Genomic DNA, 16,852 nt, shown 5'->3' on the forward strand with positions numbered 1-16,852 from the left:
CTTGTTGATACAGAATCCACATGACAGGCTAGCAGATCAAGACACCTTTACAACTGATCAGATTGGCAGACTATTACACCTCTTCTTTACCAACACATATTCAGCTGAGATTCAAGAAGTCACTTTGATGAGTGGTGAGACTTTTCTTCAACTATCTGATAAATGAACGTGACCAAGTTGCAGTACAGAAAGGAACTGACTTCTACTTCACATCTAAAGCACATTTGTGAGATTTGAGGTTTAGAGCTATGTATTTTTGCAGGCTGAGATCCAGTTGGTGAAGGAACTTGTAATGGATGTCTGTGAAGGTTCTGTCATCCAGGTCATTGTAGTCTAAGGAGCTTGGAAACTTCTTTAAACTTCTTTAAGTTGCTTGAAGACATTTCACCTCTCATCCAAGAAATTTCTTCAGTTCTAGGGTCAAATGGTGGAGTGTCCCAGATTTAAGGCCTGTGGGAGTGTCTGCCCAAGAGGGACTATGGACCCTCTAATGATCCTCTCCCTAATGACACGAGCCAAAGTGTGAAAACGGGTGTAGGTCACAAGCAACCAAGGATTCGGGTGAGCTCATTGTGAAACCTAGCCCCAACCTATCATGTGATTTCCTGAGGTCAAATGGCCCAGGATGTGAGTGGGCGTTAAGGCTTCTGGGAAGGTATCTCAACACTGGATTATAGACGTCACACAGTTGGTGCCCTATGTCACCACCTCTGTTCAAAGATGGTCATTCACAGTGGACATAGATGTAACGGAGCAGTCTGTATCTGCAGTGAATTTGGCTGTGTGGAACAATTGATTTTGCAAAACATTCGGACTCCGGTAGACGCATGAGAGAGGTACTTGAGGTCAGTATCTTGCACAAGGATATTTGGCATGTAGATTAAAGCATCCCCATCACCAACCTGGTAGGTGACCTGCACTACAGAAACCCTGACACTAACTAAATCAGATTTCAAGTTCATAACTTATCAAAGCAGTTGCCATTTGATGGCAACTCCTTTATTGACAGAAGACATCACATGTCAGTCTTACGGTTAATGAGCAAGGAATGTCAGGAGTGGGATTTGAACCCACGCCTCCAGGAGAGACTGCGACCTGAACGCAGCGCCTTAGACCGCTCGGCCATCCTGACACATTTGCACTTGTTGATACAGAATCCACATGACAGGCTAGCAGATCAAGACACCTTTACAACTGATCAGATTGGCAGACTATTACACCTCTTCTTTACCAACACATATTCAGCTGAGATTCAAGAAGTCACTTTGATGAGTGGTGAGACTTTTCTTCAACTATCTGATAAATGAACGTGACCAAGTTGCAGTACAGAAAGGAACTGACTTCTACTTCACATCTAAAGCACATTTGTGAGATTTGAGGTTTAGAGCTATGTATTTTTGCAGGCTGAGATCCAGTTGGTGAAGGAACTTGTAATGGATGTCTGTGAAGGTTCTGTCATCCAGGTCATTGTAGTCTAAGGAGCTTGGAAACTTCTTTAAACTTCTTTAAGTTGCTTGAAGACGTTTCACCTCTCATCCGAGAAATTTCTTCAGTTCTAGGGTCAAATGGTGGAGTGTCCCAGATTTAAGGCCTGTGGGAGTGTCTGCCCAAGAGGGACTATGGACCCTCTAATGATCCTCTCCCTAATGACACGAGCCAAAGTGTGAAAACGGGTGTAGGTCACAAGCAACCAAGGATTCGGGTGAGCTCATTGTGAAACCTAGCCCCAACCTATCATGTGATTTCCTGAGGTCAAATGGCCCAGGATGTGAGTGGGCGTTAAGGCTTCTGGGAAGGAATCTCAACACTGGATTATAGACGTCACACAGTTGGTGCCCTATGTCACCACCTCTGTTCAAAGATGGTCATTCACAGTGGACATAGATGTAACGGAGCAGTCTGTATCTGCAGTGAATTTGGCTGTGTGGAACAATTGATTTTGCAAAACATTCGGACTCCGGTAGACGCATGAGAGAGGTACTTGAGGTCAGTATCTTGCACAAGGATATTTGGCATGTAGATTAAAGCATCCCCATCACCAACCTGGTAGGTGACCTGCACTACAGAAACCCTGACACTAACTAAATCAGATTTCAAGTTCATAACTTATCAAAGCAGTTGCCGGCAACTCCTTTATTGACAGAAGACATCACATGTCAGTCTTACGGTTAATGAGCAAGGAATGTCAGGAGTGGGATTTGAACCCACGCCTCCAGGAGAGACTGCGACCTGAACGCAGCGCCTTAGACCGCTCGGCCATCCTGACACATTTGCACGTGTTGATACAGAATCCACATGACAGGCTAGCAGATCAAGACACCTTTACAACTGATCAGATTGGCAGACTATTACACCTCTTCTTTACCAACACATATTCAGCTGAGATTCAAGAAGTCACTTTGATGAGTGGTGAGACTTTTCTTCAACTATCTGATAAATGAACGTGACCAAGTTGCAGTACAGAAAGGAACTGACTTCTACTTCACATCTAAAGCACATTTGTGAGATTTGAGGTTTAGAGCTATGTATTTTTGCAGGCTGAGATCCAGTTGGTGAAGGAACTTGTAATGGATGTCTGTGAAGGTTCTGTCATCCAGGTCATTGTAGTCTAAGGAGCTTGGAAACTTCTTTAAACTTCTTTAAGTTGCTTGAAGACGTTTCACCTCTCATCCGAGAAATTTCTTCAGTTCTAGGGTCAAATGGTGGAGTGTCTCAGATTTAAGGCCTGTGGGAGTGTCTGCCCAAGAGAGACTATGGACCCTCTAATGATCCTCTCCCTAATGACACGAGCCAAAGTGTGAAAACGGGTGTAGGTCACAAGCAACCAAGGATTCGGGTGAGCTCATTGTGAAACCTAACCCCAACCTATCATGTGATTTCCTGAGGTCAAATGGCCCAAGATGTGAGTGGGCGTTAAGGCTTCTGGGAAGGTATCTCAACACTGGATTATAGATGTCAGACAGTTGGTGCCCTATGCCACCACCTCTGTTCAAAGATGGTCATTCACAGTGGACATAGATGTAACGGAGCAGTCTGTATCTGCAGTGAATTTGGCTGTGTGGAACAATTGATTTTGCAAAACATTCGGACTACGGTAGATGCATGAGAGAGGTACTTGAGGTCAGTATCTTGCACAAGGATATTTGGCATGTAGATTAAAGCATCCCATCACCAACCTGGTAGGTGACCTGCACTACAGCACCCTGACACTAACTAAATCAGATTTCAAGTTCATAACTTATCAAAGCAGTTGCCATTTGATGGAAACTCCTTTATTGACAGAAGACATCACATGTCAGTCTTACGGTTAATGAGCAAGGAATGTCAGGAGTGGGATTTGAACCCACGCCTCCAGGAGAGACTGCGACCTGAACGCAGCGCCTTAGACCGCTCGGCCATCCTGACACATTTGCACTTGTTGATACAGAATCCACATGACAGGCTAGCAGATCAAGACACCTTTACAACTGATCAGATTGGCAGACTATTACACCTCTTCTTTACCAACACATATTCAGCTGAGATTCAAGAAGTCACTTTGATGAGTGGTGAGACTTTTCTTCAACTATCTGATAAATGAACGTGACCAAGTTGCAGTACAGAAAGGAACTGACTTCTACTTCACATCTAAAGCACATTTGTGAGATTTGAGGTTTAGAGCTATGTATTTTTGCAGGCTGAGATCCAGTTGGTGAAGGAACTTGTAATGGATGTCTGTGAAGGTTCTGTCATCCAGGTCATTGTAGTCTAAGGAGCTTGGAAACTTCTTTAAACTTCTTTAAGTTGCTTGAAGACGTTTCACCTCTCATCCGAGAAATTTCTTCAGTTCTAGGGTCAAATGGTGGAGTGTCTCAGATTTAAGGCCTGTGGGAGTGTCTGCCCAAGAGAGACTATGGACCCTCTAATGATCCTCTCCCTAATGACACGAGCCAAAGTGTGAAAACGGGTGTAGGTCACAAGCAACCAAGGATTCGGGTGAGCTCATTGTGAAACCTAGCCCCAACCTATCATGTGATTTCCTGAGGTCAAATGGCCCAAGATGTGAGTGGGCGTTAAGGCTTCTGGGAAGGTATCTCAACACTGGATTATAGATGTCAGACAGTTGGTGCCCTATGCCACCACCTCTGTTCAAAGATGGTCATTCACAGTGGACATAGATGTAACGGAGCAGTCTGTATCTGCAGTGAATTTGGCTGTGTGGAACAATTGATTTTGCAAAACATTCGGACTCCGGTAGACGCATGAGAGAGGTACTTGAGGTCAGTATCTTGCACAAGGATATTTGGCATGTAGATTAAAGCATCCCCATCACCAACCTGGTAGGTGACCTGCACTACAGCACCCTGACTAAATCAGATTTCAAGTTCATAACTTATCAAAGCAGTTGCCATTTGATGGCAACTCCTTTATTGACAGAAGACATCACATGTCAGTCTTACGGTTAATGAGCAAGGAATGTCAGGAGTGGGATTTGAACCCACGCTTCCAGGAGAGACTGCGACCTGAACGCAGCGCCTTAGACCGCTCGGCCATCCTGACACATTTGCACTTGTTGATACAGAATCCACATGACAGGCTAGCAGATCAAGACACCTTTACAACTGATCAGATTGGCAGACTATTACACCTCTTCTTTACCAACACATATTCAGCTGAGATTCAAGAAGTCACTTTGATGAGTGGTGAGACTTTTCTTCAACTATCTGATAAATGAACGTGACCAAGTTGCAGTACAGAAAGGAACTGACTTCTACTTCACATCTAAAGCACATTTGTGAGATTTGAGGTTTAGAGCTATGTATTTTTGCAGGCTGAGATCCAGTTGGTGAAGGAACTTGTAATGGATGTCTGTGAAGGTTCTGTCATCCAGGTCATTGTAGTCTAAGGAGCTTGGAAACTTCTTTAAACTTCTTTAAGTTGCTTGAAGACGTTTCACCTCTCATCCGAGAAATTTCTTCAGTTCTAGGGTCAAATGGTGGAGTGTCCCAGATTTAAGGCCTGTGGGAGTGTCTGCCCAAGAGGGACTATGGACCCTCTAATGATCCTCTCCCTAATGACACGAGCCAAAGTGTGAAAACGGGTGTAGGTCACAAGCAACCAAGGATTCGGGTGAGCTCATTGTGAAACCTAGCCCCAACCTATCATGTGATTTCCTGAGGTCAAATGGCCCAAGATGTGAGTGGGCGTTACGGCTTCTGGGAAGGTATCTCAACACTGGATTATAGATGTCAGACAGTTGGTGCCCTATGTCACCACCTCTGTTCAAAGATGGTCATTCACAGTGGACATAGATGTAACGGAGCAGTCTGTATCTGCAGTGAATTTGGCTGTGTGGAACAATTGATTTTGCAAAACATTCGGACTCCGGTAGACGCATGAGAGAGGTACTTGAGGTCAGTATCTTGCACAAGGATATTTGGCATGTAGATTAAAGCATCCCCATCACCAACCTGGTAGGTGACCTGCACTACAGAAACCCTGACACTAACTAAATCAGACTTCAAGTTCATAACTTATCAAAGCAGTTGCCATTTGGTGGCAACTCCTTTATTGACAGAAGACATGACATATCATGTCAGTCTTACGGTTAATGAGCAAGGAATGTCAGGAGTGGGATTTGAACCCACGCCTCCAGGAGAGACTGCGACCTGAACGCAGCGCCTTAGACCGCTCGGCCATCCTGACACATTTGCACTTGTTGATACAGAATCCACATGACAGGCTAGCAGATCAAGACACCTTTACAACTGATCAGATTGGCAGACTATTACACCTCTTCTTTACCAACACATATTCAGCTGAGATTCAAGAAGTCACTTTGATGAGTGGTGAGACTTTTCTTCAACTATCTGATAAATGAACGTGACCAAGTTGCAGTACAGAAAGGAACTGACTTCTACTTCACATCTAAAGCACATTTGTGAGATTTGAGGTTTAGAGCTATGTATTTTTGCAGGCTGAGATCCAGTTGGTGAAGGAACTTGTAATGGATGTCTGTGAAGGTTCTGTCATCCAGGTCATTGTAGTCTAAGGAGCTTGGAAACTTCTTTAAACTTCTTTAAGTTGCTTGAAGACGTTTCACCTCTCATCCGAGAAATTTCTTCAGTTCTAGGGTCAAATGGTGGAGTGTCTCAGATTTAAGGCCTGTGGGAGTGTCTGCCCAAGAGAGACTATGGACCCTCTAATGATCCTCTCCCTAATGACACGAGCCAAAGTGTGAAAACGGGTGTAGGTCACAAGCAACCAAGGATTCGGGTGAGCTCATTGTGAAACCTAGCCCCAACCTATCATGTGATTTCCTGAGGTCAAATGGCCCAAGATGTGAGTGGGCGTTAAGGCTTCTGGGAAGGTATCTCAACACTGGATTATAGATGTCAGACAGTTGGTGCCCTATGTCACCACCTCTGTTCAAAGATGGTCATTCACAGTGGACATAGATGTAACGGAGCAGTCTGTATCTGCAGTGAATTTGGCTGTGTGGAACAATTGATTTTGCAAAACATTCGGACTCCGGTAGATGCATGAGAGAGGTACTTGAGGTCAGTATCTTGCACAAGGATATTTGGCATGTAGATTAAAGCATCCCATCACCAACCTGGTAGGTGACCTGCACTACAGCACCCTGACACTAACTAAATCAGATTTCAAGTTCATAACTTATCAAAGCAGTTGCCATTTGATGGCAACTCCTTTATTGACAGAAGACATCACATGTCAGTCTTACGGTTAATGAGCAAGGAATGTCAGGAGCGGGATTTGAACCCACGCCTCCAGGAGAGACTGCGACCTGAACGCAGCGCCTTAGACCGCTCGGCCATCCTGACACATTTGCACTTGTTGATACAGAATCCACATGACAGGCTAGCAGATCAAGACACCTTTACAACTGATCAGATTGGCAGACTATTACACCTCTTCTTTACCAACACATATTCAGCTGAGATTCAAGAAGTCACTTTGATGAGTGGTGAGACTTTTCTTCAACTATCTGATAAATGAACGTGACCAAGTTGCAGTACAGAAAGGAACTGACTTCTACTTCACATCTAAAGCACATTTGTGAGATTTGAGGTTTAGAGCTATGTATTTTTGCAGGCTGAGATCCAATTGGTGAAGGAACTTGTAATGGATGTCTGTGAAGGTTCTGTCATCCAGGTCATTGTAGTCTAAGGAGCTTGGAAACTTCTTTAAACTTCTTTAAGTTGCTTGAAGACGTTTCACCTCTCATCCGAGAAATTTCTTCAGTTCTAGGGTCAAATGGTGGAGTGTCCCAGATTTAAGGCCTGTGGGAGTGTCTGCCCAAGAGGGACTATGGACCCTCTAATGATCCTCTCCCTAATGACACGAGCCAAAGTGTGAAAACGGGTGTAGGTCACAAGCAACCAAGGATTCGGGTGAGCTCATTGTGAAACCTAGCCCCAACCTATCATGTGATTTCCTGAGGTCAAATGGCCCAAGATGTGAGTGGGCGTTACGGCTTCTGGGAAGGTATCTCAACACTGGATTATAGATGTCAGACAGTTGGTGCCCTATGTCACCACCTCTGTTCAAAGATGGTCATTCACAGTGGACATAGATGTAACGGAGCAGTCTGTATCTGCAGTGAATTTGGCTGTGTGGAACAATTGATTTTGCAAAACATTCGGACTCCGGTAGACGCATGAGAGAGGTACTTGAGGTCAGTATCTTGCACAAGGATATTTGGCATGTAGATTAAAGCATCCCCATCACCAACCTGGTAGGTGACCTGCACTACAGAAACCCTGACACTAACTAAATCAGACTTCAAGTTCATAACTTATCAAAGCAGTTGCCATTTGGTGGCAACTCCTTTATTGACAGAAGACATGACATATCATGTCAGTCTTACGGTTAATGAGCAAGGAATGTCAGGAGTGGGATTTGAACCCACGCCTCCAGGAGAGACTGCGACCTGAACGCAGCGCCTTAGACCGCTCGGCCATCCTGACACATTTGCACTTGTTGATACAGAATCCACATGACAGGCTAGCAGATCAAGACACCTTTACAACTGATCAGATTGGCAGACTATTACACCTCTTCTTTACCAACACATATTCAGCTGAGATTCAAGAAGTCACTTTGATGAGTGGTGAGACTTTTCTTCAACTATCTGATAAATGAACGTGACCAAGTTGCAGTACAGAAAGGAACTGACTTCTACTTCACATCTAAAGCACATTTGTGAGATTTGAGGTTTAGAGCTATGTATTTTTGCAGGCTGAGATCCAGTTGGTGAAGGAACTTGTAATGGATGTCTGTGAAGGTTCTGTCATCCAGGTCATTGTAGTCTAAGGAGCTTGGAAACTTCTTTAAACTTCTTTAAGTTGCTTGAAGACGTTTCACCTCTCATCCGAGAAATTTCTTCAGTTCTAGGGTCAAATGGTGGAGTGTCTCAGATTTAAGGCCTGTGGGAGTGTCTGCCCAAGAGAGACTATGGACCCTCTAATGATCCTCTCCCTAATGACACGAGCCAAAGTGTGAAAACGGGTGTAGGTCACAAGCAACCAAGGATTCGGGTGAGCTCATTGTGAAACCTAGCCCCAACCTATCATGTGATTTCCTGAGGTCAAATGGCCCAAGATGTGAGTGGGCGTTAAGGCTTCTGGGAAGGTATCTCAACACTGGATTATAGATGTCAGACAGTTGGTGCCCTATGTCACCACCTCTGTTCAAAGATGGTCATTCACAGTGGACATAGATGTAACGGAGCAGTCTGTATCTGCAGTGAATTTGGCTGTGTGGAACAATTGATTTTGCAAAACATTCGGACTCCGGTAGATGCATGAGAGAGGTACTTGAGGTCAGTATCTTGCACAAGGATATTTGGCATGTAGATTAAAGCATCCCATCACCAACCTGGTAGGTGACCTGCACTACAGCACCCTGACACTAACTAAATCAGATTTCAAGTTCATAACTTATCAAAGCAGTTGCCATTTGATGGCAACTCCTTTATTGACAGAAGACATCACATGTCAGTCTTACGGTTAATGAGCAAGGAATGTCAGGAGTGGGATTTGAACCCACGCCTCCAGGAGAGACTGCGACCTGAACGCAGCGCCTTAGACCGCTCGGCCATCCTGACACATTTGCACTTGTTGATACAGAATCCACATGACAGGCTAGCAGATCAAGACACCTTTACAACTGATCAGATTGGCAGACTATTACACCTCTTCTTTACCAACACATATTCAGCTGAGATTCAAGAAGTCACTTTGATGAGTGGTGAGACTTTTCTTCAACTATCTGATAAATGAACGTGACCAAGTTGCAGTACAGAAAGGAACTGACTTCTACTTCACATCTAAAGCACATTTGTGAGATTTGAGGTTTAGAGCTATGTATTTTTGCAGGCTGAGATCCAGTTGGTGAAGGAACTTGTAATGGATGTCTGTGAAGGTTCTGTCATCCAGGTCATTGTAGTCTAAGGAGCTTGGAAACTTCTTTAAACTTCTTTAAGTTGCTTGAAGACGTTTCACCTCTCATCCGAGAAATTTCTTCAGTTCTAGGGTCAAATGGTGGAGTGTCCCAGATTTAAGGCCTGTGGGAGTGTCTGCCCAAGAGGGACTATGGACCCTCTAATGATCCTCTCCCTAATGACACGAGCCAAAGTGTGAAAACGGGTGTAGGTCACAAGCAACCAAGGATTCGGGTGAGCTCATTGTGAAACCTAGCCCCAACCTATCATGTGATTTCCTGAGGTCAAATGGCCCAGGATGTGAGTGGGCGTTAAGGCTTCTGGGAAGGTATCTCAACACTGGATTATAGACGTCACACAGTTGGTGCCCTATGTCACCACCTCTGTTCAAAGATGGTCATTCACAGTGGACATAGATGTAACGGAGCAGTCTGTATCTGCAGTGAATTTGGCTGTGTGGAACAATTGATTTTGCAAAACATTCGGACTCCGGTAGACGCACGAGAGAGGTACTTGAGGTCAGTATCTTGCACAAGGATATTTGGCATGTAGATTAAAGCATCCCCATCACCAACCTGGTAGGTGACCTGCACTACAGAAACCCTGACACTAACTAAATCAGATTTCAAGTTCATAACTTATCAAAGCAGTTGCCATTTGATGGCAACTCCTTTATTGACAGAAGACATGACATATCATGTCAGTCTTACGGTTAATGAGCAAGGAATGTCAGGAGTGGGATTTGAACCCACGCCTCCAGGAGAGACTGCGACCTGAACGCAGCGCCTTAGACCGCTCGGCCATCCTGACACATTTGCACTTGTTGATACAGAATCCACATGACAGGCTAGCAGATCAAGACACCTTTACAACTGATCAGATTGGCAGACTATTACACCTCTTCTTTACCAACACATATTCAGCTGAGATTCAAGAAGTCACTTTGATGAGTGGTGAGACTTTTCTTCAACTATCTGATAAATGAACGTGACCAAGTTGCAGTACAGAAAGGAACTGACTTCTACTTCACATCTAAAGCACATTTGTGAGATTTGAGGTTTAGAGCTATGTATTTTTGCAGGCTGAGATCCAGTTGGTGAAGGAACTTGTAATGGATGTCTGTGAAGGTTCTGTCATCCAGGTCATTGTAGTCTAAGGAGCTTGGAAACTTCTTTAAACTTCTTTAAGTTGCTTGAAGACGTTTCACCTCTCATCCGAGAAATTTCTTCAGTTCTAGGGTCAAATGGTGGAGTGTCTCAGATTTAAGGCCTGTGGGAGTGTCTGCCCAAGAGAGACTATGGACCCTCTAATGATCCTCTCCCTAATGACACGAGCCAAAGTGTGAAAACGGGTGTAGGTCACAAGCAACCAAGGATTCGGGTGAGCTCATTGTGAAACCTAGCCCCAACCTATCATGTGATTTCCTGAGGTCAAATGGCCCAGGATGTGAGTGGGCGTTAAGGCTTCTGGGAAGGTATCTCAACACTGGATTATAGACGTCACACAGTTGGTGCCCTATGTCACCACCTCTGTTCAAAGATGGTCATTCACAGTGGACATAGATGTAACGGAGCAGTCTGTATCTGCAGTGAATTTGGCTGTGTGGAACAATTGATTTTGCAAAACATTCGGACTCCGGTAGACGCACGAGAGAGGTACTTGAGGTCAGTATCTTGCACAAGGATATTTGGCATGTAGATTAAAGCATCCCCATCACCAACCTGGTAGGTGACCTGCACTACAGAAACCCTGACACTAACTAAATCAGATTTCAAGTTCATAACTTATCAAAGCAGTTGCCATTTGATGGCAACTCCTTTATTGACAGAAGACATGACATATCATGTCAGTCTTACGGTTAATGAGCAAGGAATGTCAGGAGTGGGATTTGAACCCACGCCTCCAGGAGAGACTGCGACCTGAACGCAGCGCCTTAGACCGCTCGGCCATCCTGACACATTTGCACTTGTTGATACAGAATCCACATGACAGGCTAGCAGATCAAGACACCTTTACAACTGATCAGATTGGCAGACTATTACACCTCTTCTTTACCAACACATATTCAGCTGAGATTCAAGAAGTCACTTTGATGAGTGGTGAGACTTTTCTTCAACTATCTGATAAATGAACGTGACCAAGTTGCAGTACAGAAAGGAACTGACTTCTACTTCACATCTAAAGCACATTTGTGAGATTTGAGGTTTAGAGCTATGTATTTTTGCAGGCTGAGATCCAGTTGGTGAAGGAACTTGTAATGGATGTCTGTGAAGGTTCTGTCATCCAGGTCATTGTAGTCTAAGGAGCTTGGAAACTTCTTTAAACTTCTTTAAGTTGCTTGAAGACGTTTCACCTCTCATCCGAGAAATTTCTTCAGTTCTAGGGTCAAATGGTGGAGTGTCCCAGATTTAAGGCCTGTGGGAGTGTCTGCCCAAGAGGGACTATGGACCCTCTAATGATCCTCTCCCTAATGACACGAGCCAAAGTGTGAAAACGGGTGTAGGTCACAAGCAACCAAGGATTCGGGTGAGCTCATTGTGAAACCTAGCCCCAACCTATCATGTGATTTCCTGAGGTCAAATGGCCCAAGATGTGAGTGGGCGTTAAGGCTTCTGGGAAGGTATCACAACACTGGATTATAGATGTCACACAGTTGGTGCCCTATGCCACCACCTCTGTTCAAAGATGGTCATTCACAGTGGACATAGATGTAACGGAGCAGTCTGTATCTGCAGTGAATTTGGCTGTGTGGAACAATTGATTTTGCAAAACATTCGGACTCCGGTAGACGCATGAGAGAGGTACTTGAGGTCAGTATCTTGCACAAGGATATTTGGCATGTAGATTAAAGCATCCCATCACCAACCTGGTAGGTGACCTGCACTACAGAAACCCTGACACTAACTAAACCAGATTTCAAGTTCATAACTTATCAAAGCAGTTGCCATTTGGGGTAATTGAGGTAAATGGTGCTCGACCAATATTAAGGAGGTGCCTGGTGATGAAATCTTCTCTAAGGCCCACAGGCACATCTGGAACTCTACAAGAGGAATAGAGATTTGAAACATTTGTTTGAACTCTGGAAGAAATAGTTTCTTCTTCCTTTTTTTGAAGACTGCCTGGGACAACATTTTGTTCATTATCTTCGGGTCCGTTATCTGAAGGTTCAGGAAGAATGGCATTTAATAAATCAGTGTTGTAACTCTCGCTGGCTGAAGACTTTTCATCTTCAGCGTTGTTCATATTAACACTGGTTGTAGGAATCTTAGTTGTTTCACTGGAGGATGACTGTTCGTATTCAAAGTTGTTTACAGAAACACTCGGTGAAGGAACCTCAGTTGTTTCAGAGGTGGGTGACTTTTCCGTTTCACTAGTGGGTGAGGTAAATGGTGCTCGACCAATATTAAAAATGTGCCTGGTGACAAAAATGACTCCTCGCCCAACCGACTCAACTGGAGCTGTAATAATGGAAGACAGAGCTGAAAGATTTGTTTGAACTCTGGAAAAAAAAGTTTCTTTGTCTTCTCTTTGAAAACTTCCTTGGTCAGCGTTTTGTTCATTCTCTTCAGATTTGTTCATATCTGAAGGTTTGGGGAGGACGCCATTGAATAAATCAGTGCTGTAATTCTCACTGGTGGGAGACTCTTCATGTTCAAAGTTGTTTATACTGGTTTTAGGAGCCTCATCTATTTCAGAGGTGGTTGCCTGTTCATTTTCATAGGCATTTACAGAAACACTGGTTTTAGGAACCTCAGACTGTTCATCTCTGGAAATAGATATCGGTAAGAAGAACCCATCAGGCTCTAAATAATATCTGTCAAGCTCCTCAAAGCCATCAGTGTCTGAAGAATTTGTATGACTGAAGACTGAGCGCCATATATTTGCAGACGACTATTGATTCAACGTTAAAACACTAGGTGCAGTAAAGTAGAGTGCCTTACCTTGGGGGTATTTATGAGCTCACGTTCTAAGACTTCAAAGGCACACGGGCCGTGACATCACAAAACGTCTTGAACCTTCACCTCCCTGAACGTTAGTATTAACCATTAAGCTAACCTTAATATTAACCTGCTGTTATCGAGGAATGGCAACCCAGACAGGAAAAAACTCGGGGTGCAACCGCACTTGGGATACAGCCCCGCTGTCTCACCGTCGGGCACCGGCGGGCCCGCGACAATTAACAAACAACACACTCTCCTTTTTTTTATTATTTACTTTTTGTTTTCAAGTTTTACGGCTTGCTCTTACATAGAAAGCTCCGGACTGAACAACAGCGCTTGTCTAAAGAGCCATCCTGTTAACGTGGAGTGAAATTATACTAGTCGAAGGTATTAAAGGTAACTTCTTTGTATTTTTATTTACAAATGTAAGATGGTGGGAAGCCGAGTTAGCTTAAAGCACATTGGCTACTAGCATATTAGCTAAATAAATAACGGAGGCTTGTATTTTTTGTATATACTTCTATGGTGCTGTAACCAATGACTGTATACAGTCATTGGCTGTAACCCAGTGTTAAGTTACTTGTTTAGCTAAACAAATAACGGAGGACTTAACGGCAGCGACTTTGTCGCTACATCTAGCGAGTTTTCAGACCCCCTTATTGACTTTTTTCTCTAAAAAGCAACAAATCTGGTGACTTTTTCTGGTGTTATTGGAGTCTTATTACGACTTTTTTGACGTGGAAGCACGTATCGCTCTTACAAGCAGCGGGAGCTGCCGTGGGCACCTCGCCCGTGCCAAAGCACTCACAGGCGGCGGTCCTAACGCAGCAGTTGCCCCCAGCTGCTGTCAGAGCAGGTGTTTACACCTACGCGTCCAAACTGCAAATTAATTGCGCATGAGCGAAGCCGCTGCTCCCGCACTGACTATAACGCAGGTCGGGAGAAGCGGTAGTTGTACATTGCTTTGTTTAAAATAAATCAATGCACTAAAATACACCATTCCAATCATCTGTTCAACCTGAGCCTGTCGCTGGGGAAAAATCCACAGCTGTGGAAGACCTCCTGTGTGGTACTGGTACCAAAGACCTCCCATCCTAAGGACCTCAGCAGCTTCAGGTAGGTAGCCCTGACATCACATCTGATGAAGACCCTCCAGAGGCTGCTTCTAAGCCATCTGCACCCCCTGGTGAGGTCTTCATTGGATCCGCTGCAGTTTTCTTACCAGCTTGGCATTGGGGTGGAGGACGCCATCATCTACCTCCTGCACCGAGCTCTGACTTACCTGGAGAAGCCTGGAAGCACTGTAAGGATCATGTTCTTTGATTTCTCCAGTGCTTTCAACACCAGCCAGCCACGACTTCTGAGGGACAAGCTGGAGCTATCGGGAGTGGACCACCACATGTCCCAGTGGATACTGGACTACCTCACAGAACACCCACAGTATGTGAGGACACAGGGCTGTGTCTCTGATACGCTGGTCTGCAGTATGAAGGCCCCACAGGGAACTGTGCTAGCCACTTACAGAAGTTCTCTGACGACTGCCATAGCTGGCCTCATCACAGGTGAGGACGACTCAGAGTACAGACAGTACACTCTGGACTTTGCGGACTGGTGCCAGCAGAACCACCTGCTGATCAATGCCGGGAAAACCAAGGAGTTGGTGGTGGACTTCCGGAGACGCAGACCCACCACACTGACACCGGTGAACATCCAGGGAGTGGACATTGAGATAGTGGACTCTTATAGTGTTAAAAGTCTGCTTGTTTACTGTAGCTGTTTTATACTACGTTACCCATGATGCACCTCGGTATCTGTACTTCCGGTTGGGAACGTGTTCAGCGCAGTTCTGCACAGATGAGAGGGGTGTCGGAGGAGTAACGTATTTACTTGCATTCCCGTGTGAGTTAATACTGTGTGCGTGCTTACCATGTGAGTATTGTAAGATGAGAGTGATGCTTGTTTGACTTTATTTGTGTAATTTGCTACGTAAGAAGCTAGTCCCGTTGCTATCGCTAAGATGCGTTTTTTTGGCCTACTACAGGCAGCCTTGTGTTCAGCCCATATTTCATTCCATATACGACTTACTGTCAAGCATTGTGGTTGTAGGTGGATGTAACTATTTACTATGTTTATTCTCTGAATCGTTGTAATCTGCAGAGGTCTGGTTTGCCAATGTATATACGAGCCAGAAATTCATTTATGGTCTTAGGGTGCCATCTAGTGGCCATGAGGTTATGGCAGATTGTATAACATTACGCTGGAAACCCACAGTACTGTATAAGGGGTACACTGCTATCCATAGTGGTTAATACAAATGTTTGTTCTTTCTGTTTACAGATGACCACACACACCCATATACATACTCACACCCCCTTTACCTGCATGTGAATACTGTGATGCAATTGCCTCCCTACCAACGCTGTACATCCTGTTGATGTCATCTGCCACCTCCTTATTAAAGTTATTTGAACTACATCACTGTGGAGTACCATTCCTTCTGACCGAGGAGGACTCAGTTGAAGCGTGATCGGCAATCAGTGCAAACATACATTACAATTGGTCCTTCGAGCCGGATTCGCCTTGGCTGAGTTAATGAGATGGCAAACCCTCAGGATAGAGGTGCATCGAGTAGCCCCCGTCCAACGCGGGAGAAGAAACTTCCAGGACATCTGGTGGACTATGAGCACAACCTAACTGAGCCACCCGAGCCATCTAGAGCTCCAAGTAGTTCAAGCAGCTCCGACTATGAAGAGGATGAGAGATTGCAGAAGATGGAATCAGTTTGGAGCAGTGTCCTCCAACACATGACTCAACTGCAAGTGTCTGTGGAGGAAACTCGTGGGTCATTACTAAAGCGGGTGGAGCGTTTGGAGCAAGCTTCTAAACCTGGCAGTCCTCTTCCCCCAGAAACAGGAGCGTTAGAACAACCCCAACATATTTCCTCCATAACAGAAGTTGCACCACTACAACCTAGCAGTGAGGTGTTACATGATACCACAGAGCCACTAACTGTGCCAGTAATACCCTCAGAGCAGGGCACCACAACACCTGCGAACATGCCAACGCCAGTGGAAACATCTGCTCCATCACCTCCCCGTAAAGTGAGCCTTCACATTCAGCCAGTGCTGCACCCTGCCACTTATGTAGCCGCATCGACGCCACTCAGGAGACCTGAACGATGCACTGCTGAACCCTTCTCATATCAGCGATCGGAACATCAGCTCCTGATAAACAGGCCAGGCCAGGTGCAGCTATTACATCCTGCATCCCTAGCTGATCAGCCACTACAACATGCTCATCTTTCAGTGCACCAGCTATCACAGGCTGTGGACCCAATGAGTCTGCAGCAGATGTCACCTCCCGCTGCTCCTGTCTTCCAAGTCAGACATCCAGCTAATCCTGTGTACTTGCAGCAACCTTCACGTCCACCAGCGCCTGTGACCCAGCCATCACAGTGGGCAGAAGC

At 45.0% G+C, this 16,852-nt stretch overlaps 1 protein-coding gene and 10 non-coding genes across 11 annotated transcripts; 1 reads left to right on the forward strand and 10 right to left on the reverse strand.

Moving 5' to 3' along the window:
* Positions 1–1,049: 1,049 nt before the first annotated feature.
* trnal-cag (transfer RNA leucine (anticodon CAG)) lies at positions 1,050–1,132 on the reverse strand. Its single transcript has one exon. It is a non-coding gene; the product is annotated as a tRNA-Leu (tRNA).
* Positions 1,133–2,183: 1,051 nt separating this feature from the next.
* trnal-cag (transfer RNA leucine (anticodon CAG)) lies at positions 2,184–2,266 on the reverse strand. Its single transcript has one exon. It is a non-coding gene; the product is annotated as a tRNA-Leu (tRNA).
* Positions 2,267–3,322: 1,056 nt separating this feature from the next.
* trnal-cag (transfer RNA leucine (anticodon CAG)) lies at positions 3,323–3,405 on the reverse strand. The gene has a single exon. It is a non-coding gene; the product is annotated as a tRNA-Leu (tRNA).
* Positions 3,406–4,456: 1,051 nt separating this feature from the next.
* trnal-cag (transfer RNA leucine (anticodon CAG)) lies at positions 4,457–4,539 on the reverse strand. Its single transcript has one exon. It is a non-coding gene; the product is annotated as a tRNA-Leu (tRNA).
* A 1,063-nt stretch (positions 4,540–5,602) lies between these two features.
* trnal-cag (transfer RNA leucine (anticodon CAG)) lies at positions 5,603–5,685 on the reverse strand. The gene has a single exon. It is a non-coding gene; the product is annotated as a tRNA-Leu (tRNA).
* Positions 5,686–6,741: 1,056 nt separating this feature from the next.
* On the reverse strand, positions 6,742–6,824 carry trnal-cag (transfer RNA leucine (anticodon CAG)). Its single transcript has one exon. It is a non-coding gene; the product is annotated as a tRNA-Leu (tRNA).
* A 1,063-nt stretch (positions 6,825–7,887) lies between these two features.
* On the reverse strand, positions 7,888–7,970 carry trnal-cag (transfer RNA leucine (anticodon CAG)). The gene has a single exon. It is a non-coding gene; the product is annotated as a tRNA-Leu (tRNA).
* Positions 7,971–9,026: 1,056 nt separating this feature from the next.
* On the reverse strand, positions 9,027–9,109 carry trnal-cag (transfer RNA leucine (anticodon CAG)). The gene has a single exon. It is a non-coding gene; the product is annotated as a tRNA-Leu (tRNA).
* A 1,063-nt stretch (positions 9,110–10,172) lies between these two features.
* On the reverse strand, positions 10,173–10,255 carry trnal-cag (transfer RNA leucine (anticodon CAG)). Its single transcript has one exon. It is a non-coding gene; the product is annotated as a tRNA-Leu (tRNA).
* A 1,063-nt stretch (positions 10,256–11,318) lies between these two features.
* On the reverse strand, positions 11,319–11,401 carry trnal-cag (transfer RNA leucine (anticodon CAG)). The gene has a single exon. It is a non-coding gene; the product is annotated as a tRNA-Leu (tRNA).
* A 2,653-nt stretch (positions 11,402–14,054) lies between these two features.
* Positions 14,055–15,861, forward strand: LOC145430296 (uncharacterized). Its single transcript, XM_080305102.1, has 2 exons — positions 14,055–15,315; positions 15,724–15,861. The coding sequence occupies exon 1, from the start codon at positions 14,528–14,530 to the stop codon at positions 15,182–15,184; it is 657 nt and encodes a 218-aa protein (XP_080161228.1). The 5' UTR covers positions 14,055–14,527; the 3' UTR covers positions 15,185–15,315; positions 15,724–15,861.
* Positions 15,862–16,852: the final 991 nt, after the last annotated feature.

Source organism: Astatotilapia calliptera, chromosome 8 (assembly GCF_964374335.1).
Source record: "Astatotilapia calliptera chromosome 8, fAstCal68.1, whole genome shotgun sequence".
Taxonomy (NCBI): domain Eukaryota; kingdom Metazoa; phylum Chordata; class Actinopteri; order Cichliformes; family Cichlidae; genus Astatotilapia; species Astatotilapia calliptera.

Coding starts and splice junctions, on each gene's coding strand:
- LOC145430296 (XM_080305102.1), top strand. CDS start 14,528: ATGAAGACCCTCCAGAGGCTGCTTCTAAGCCATCTGCACCCCCTGGTG.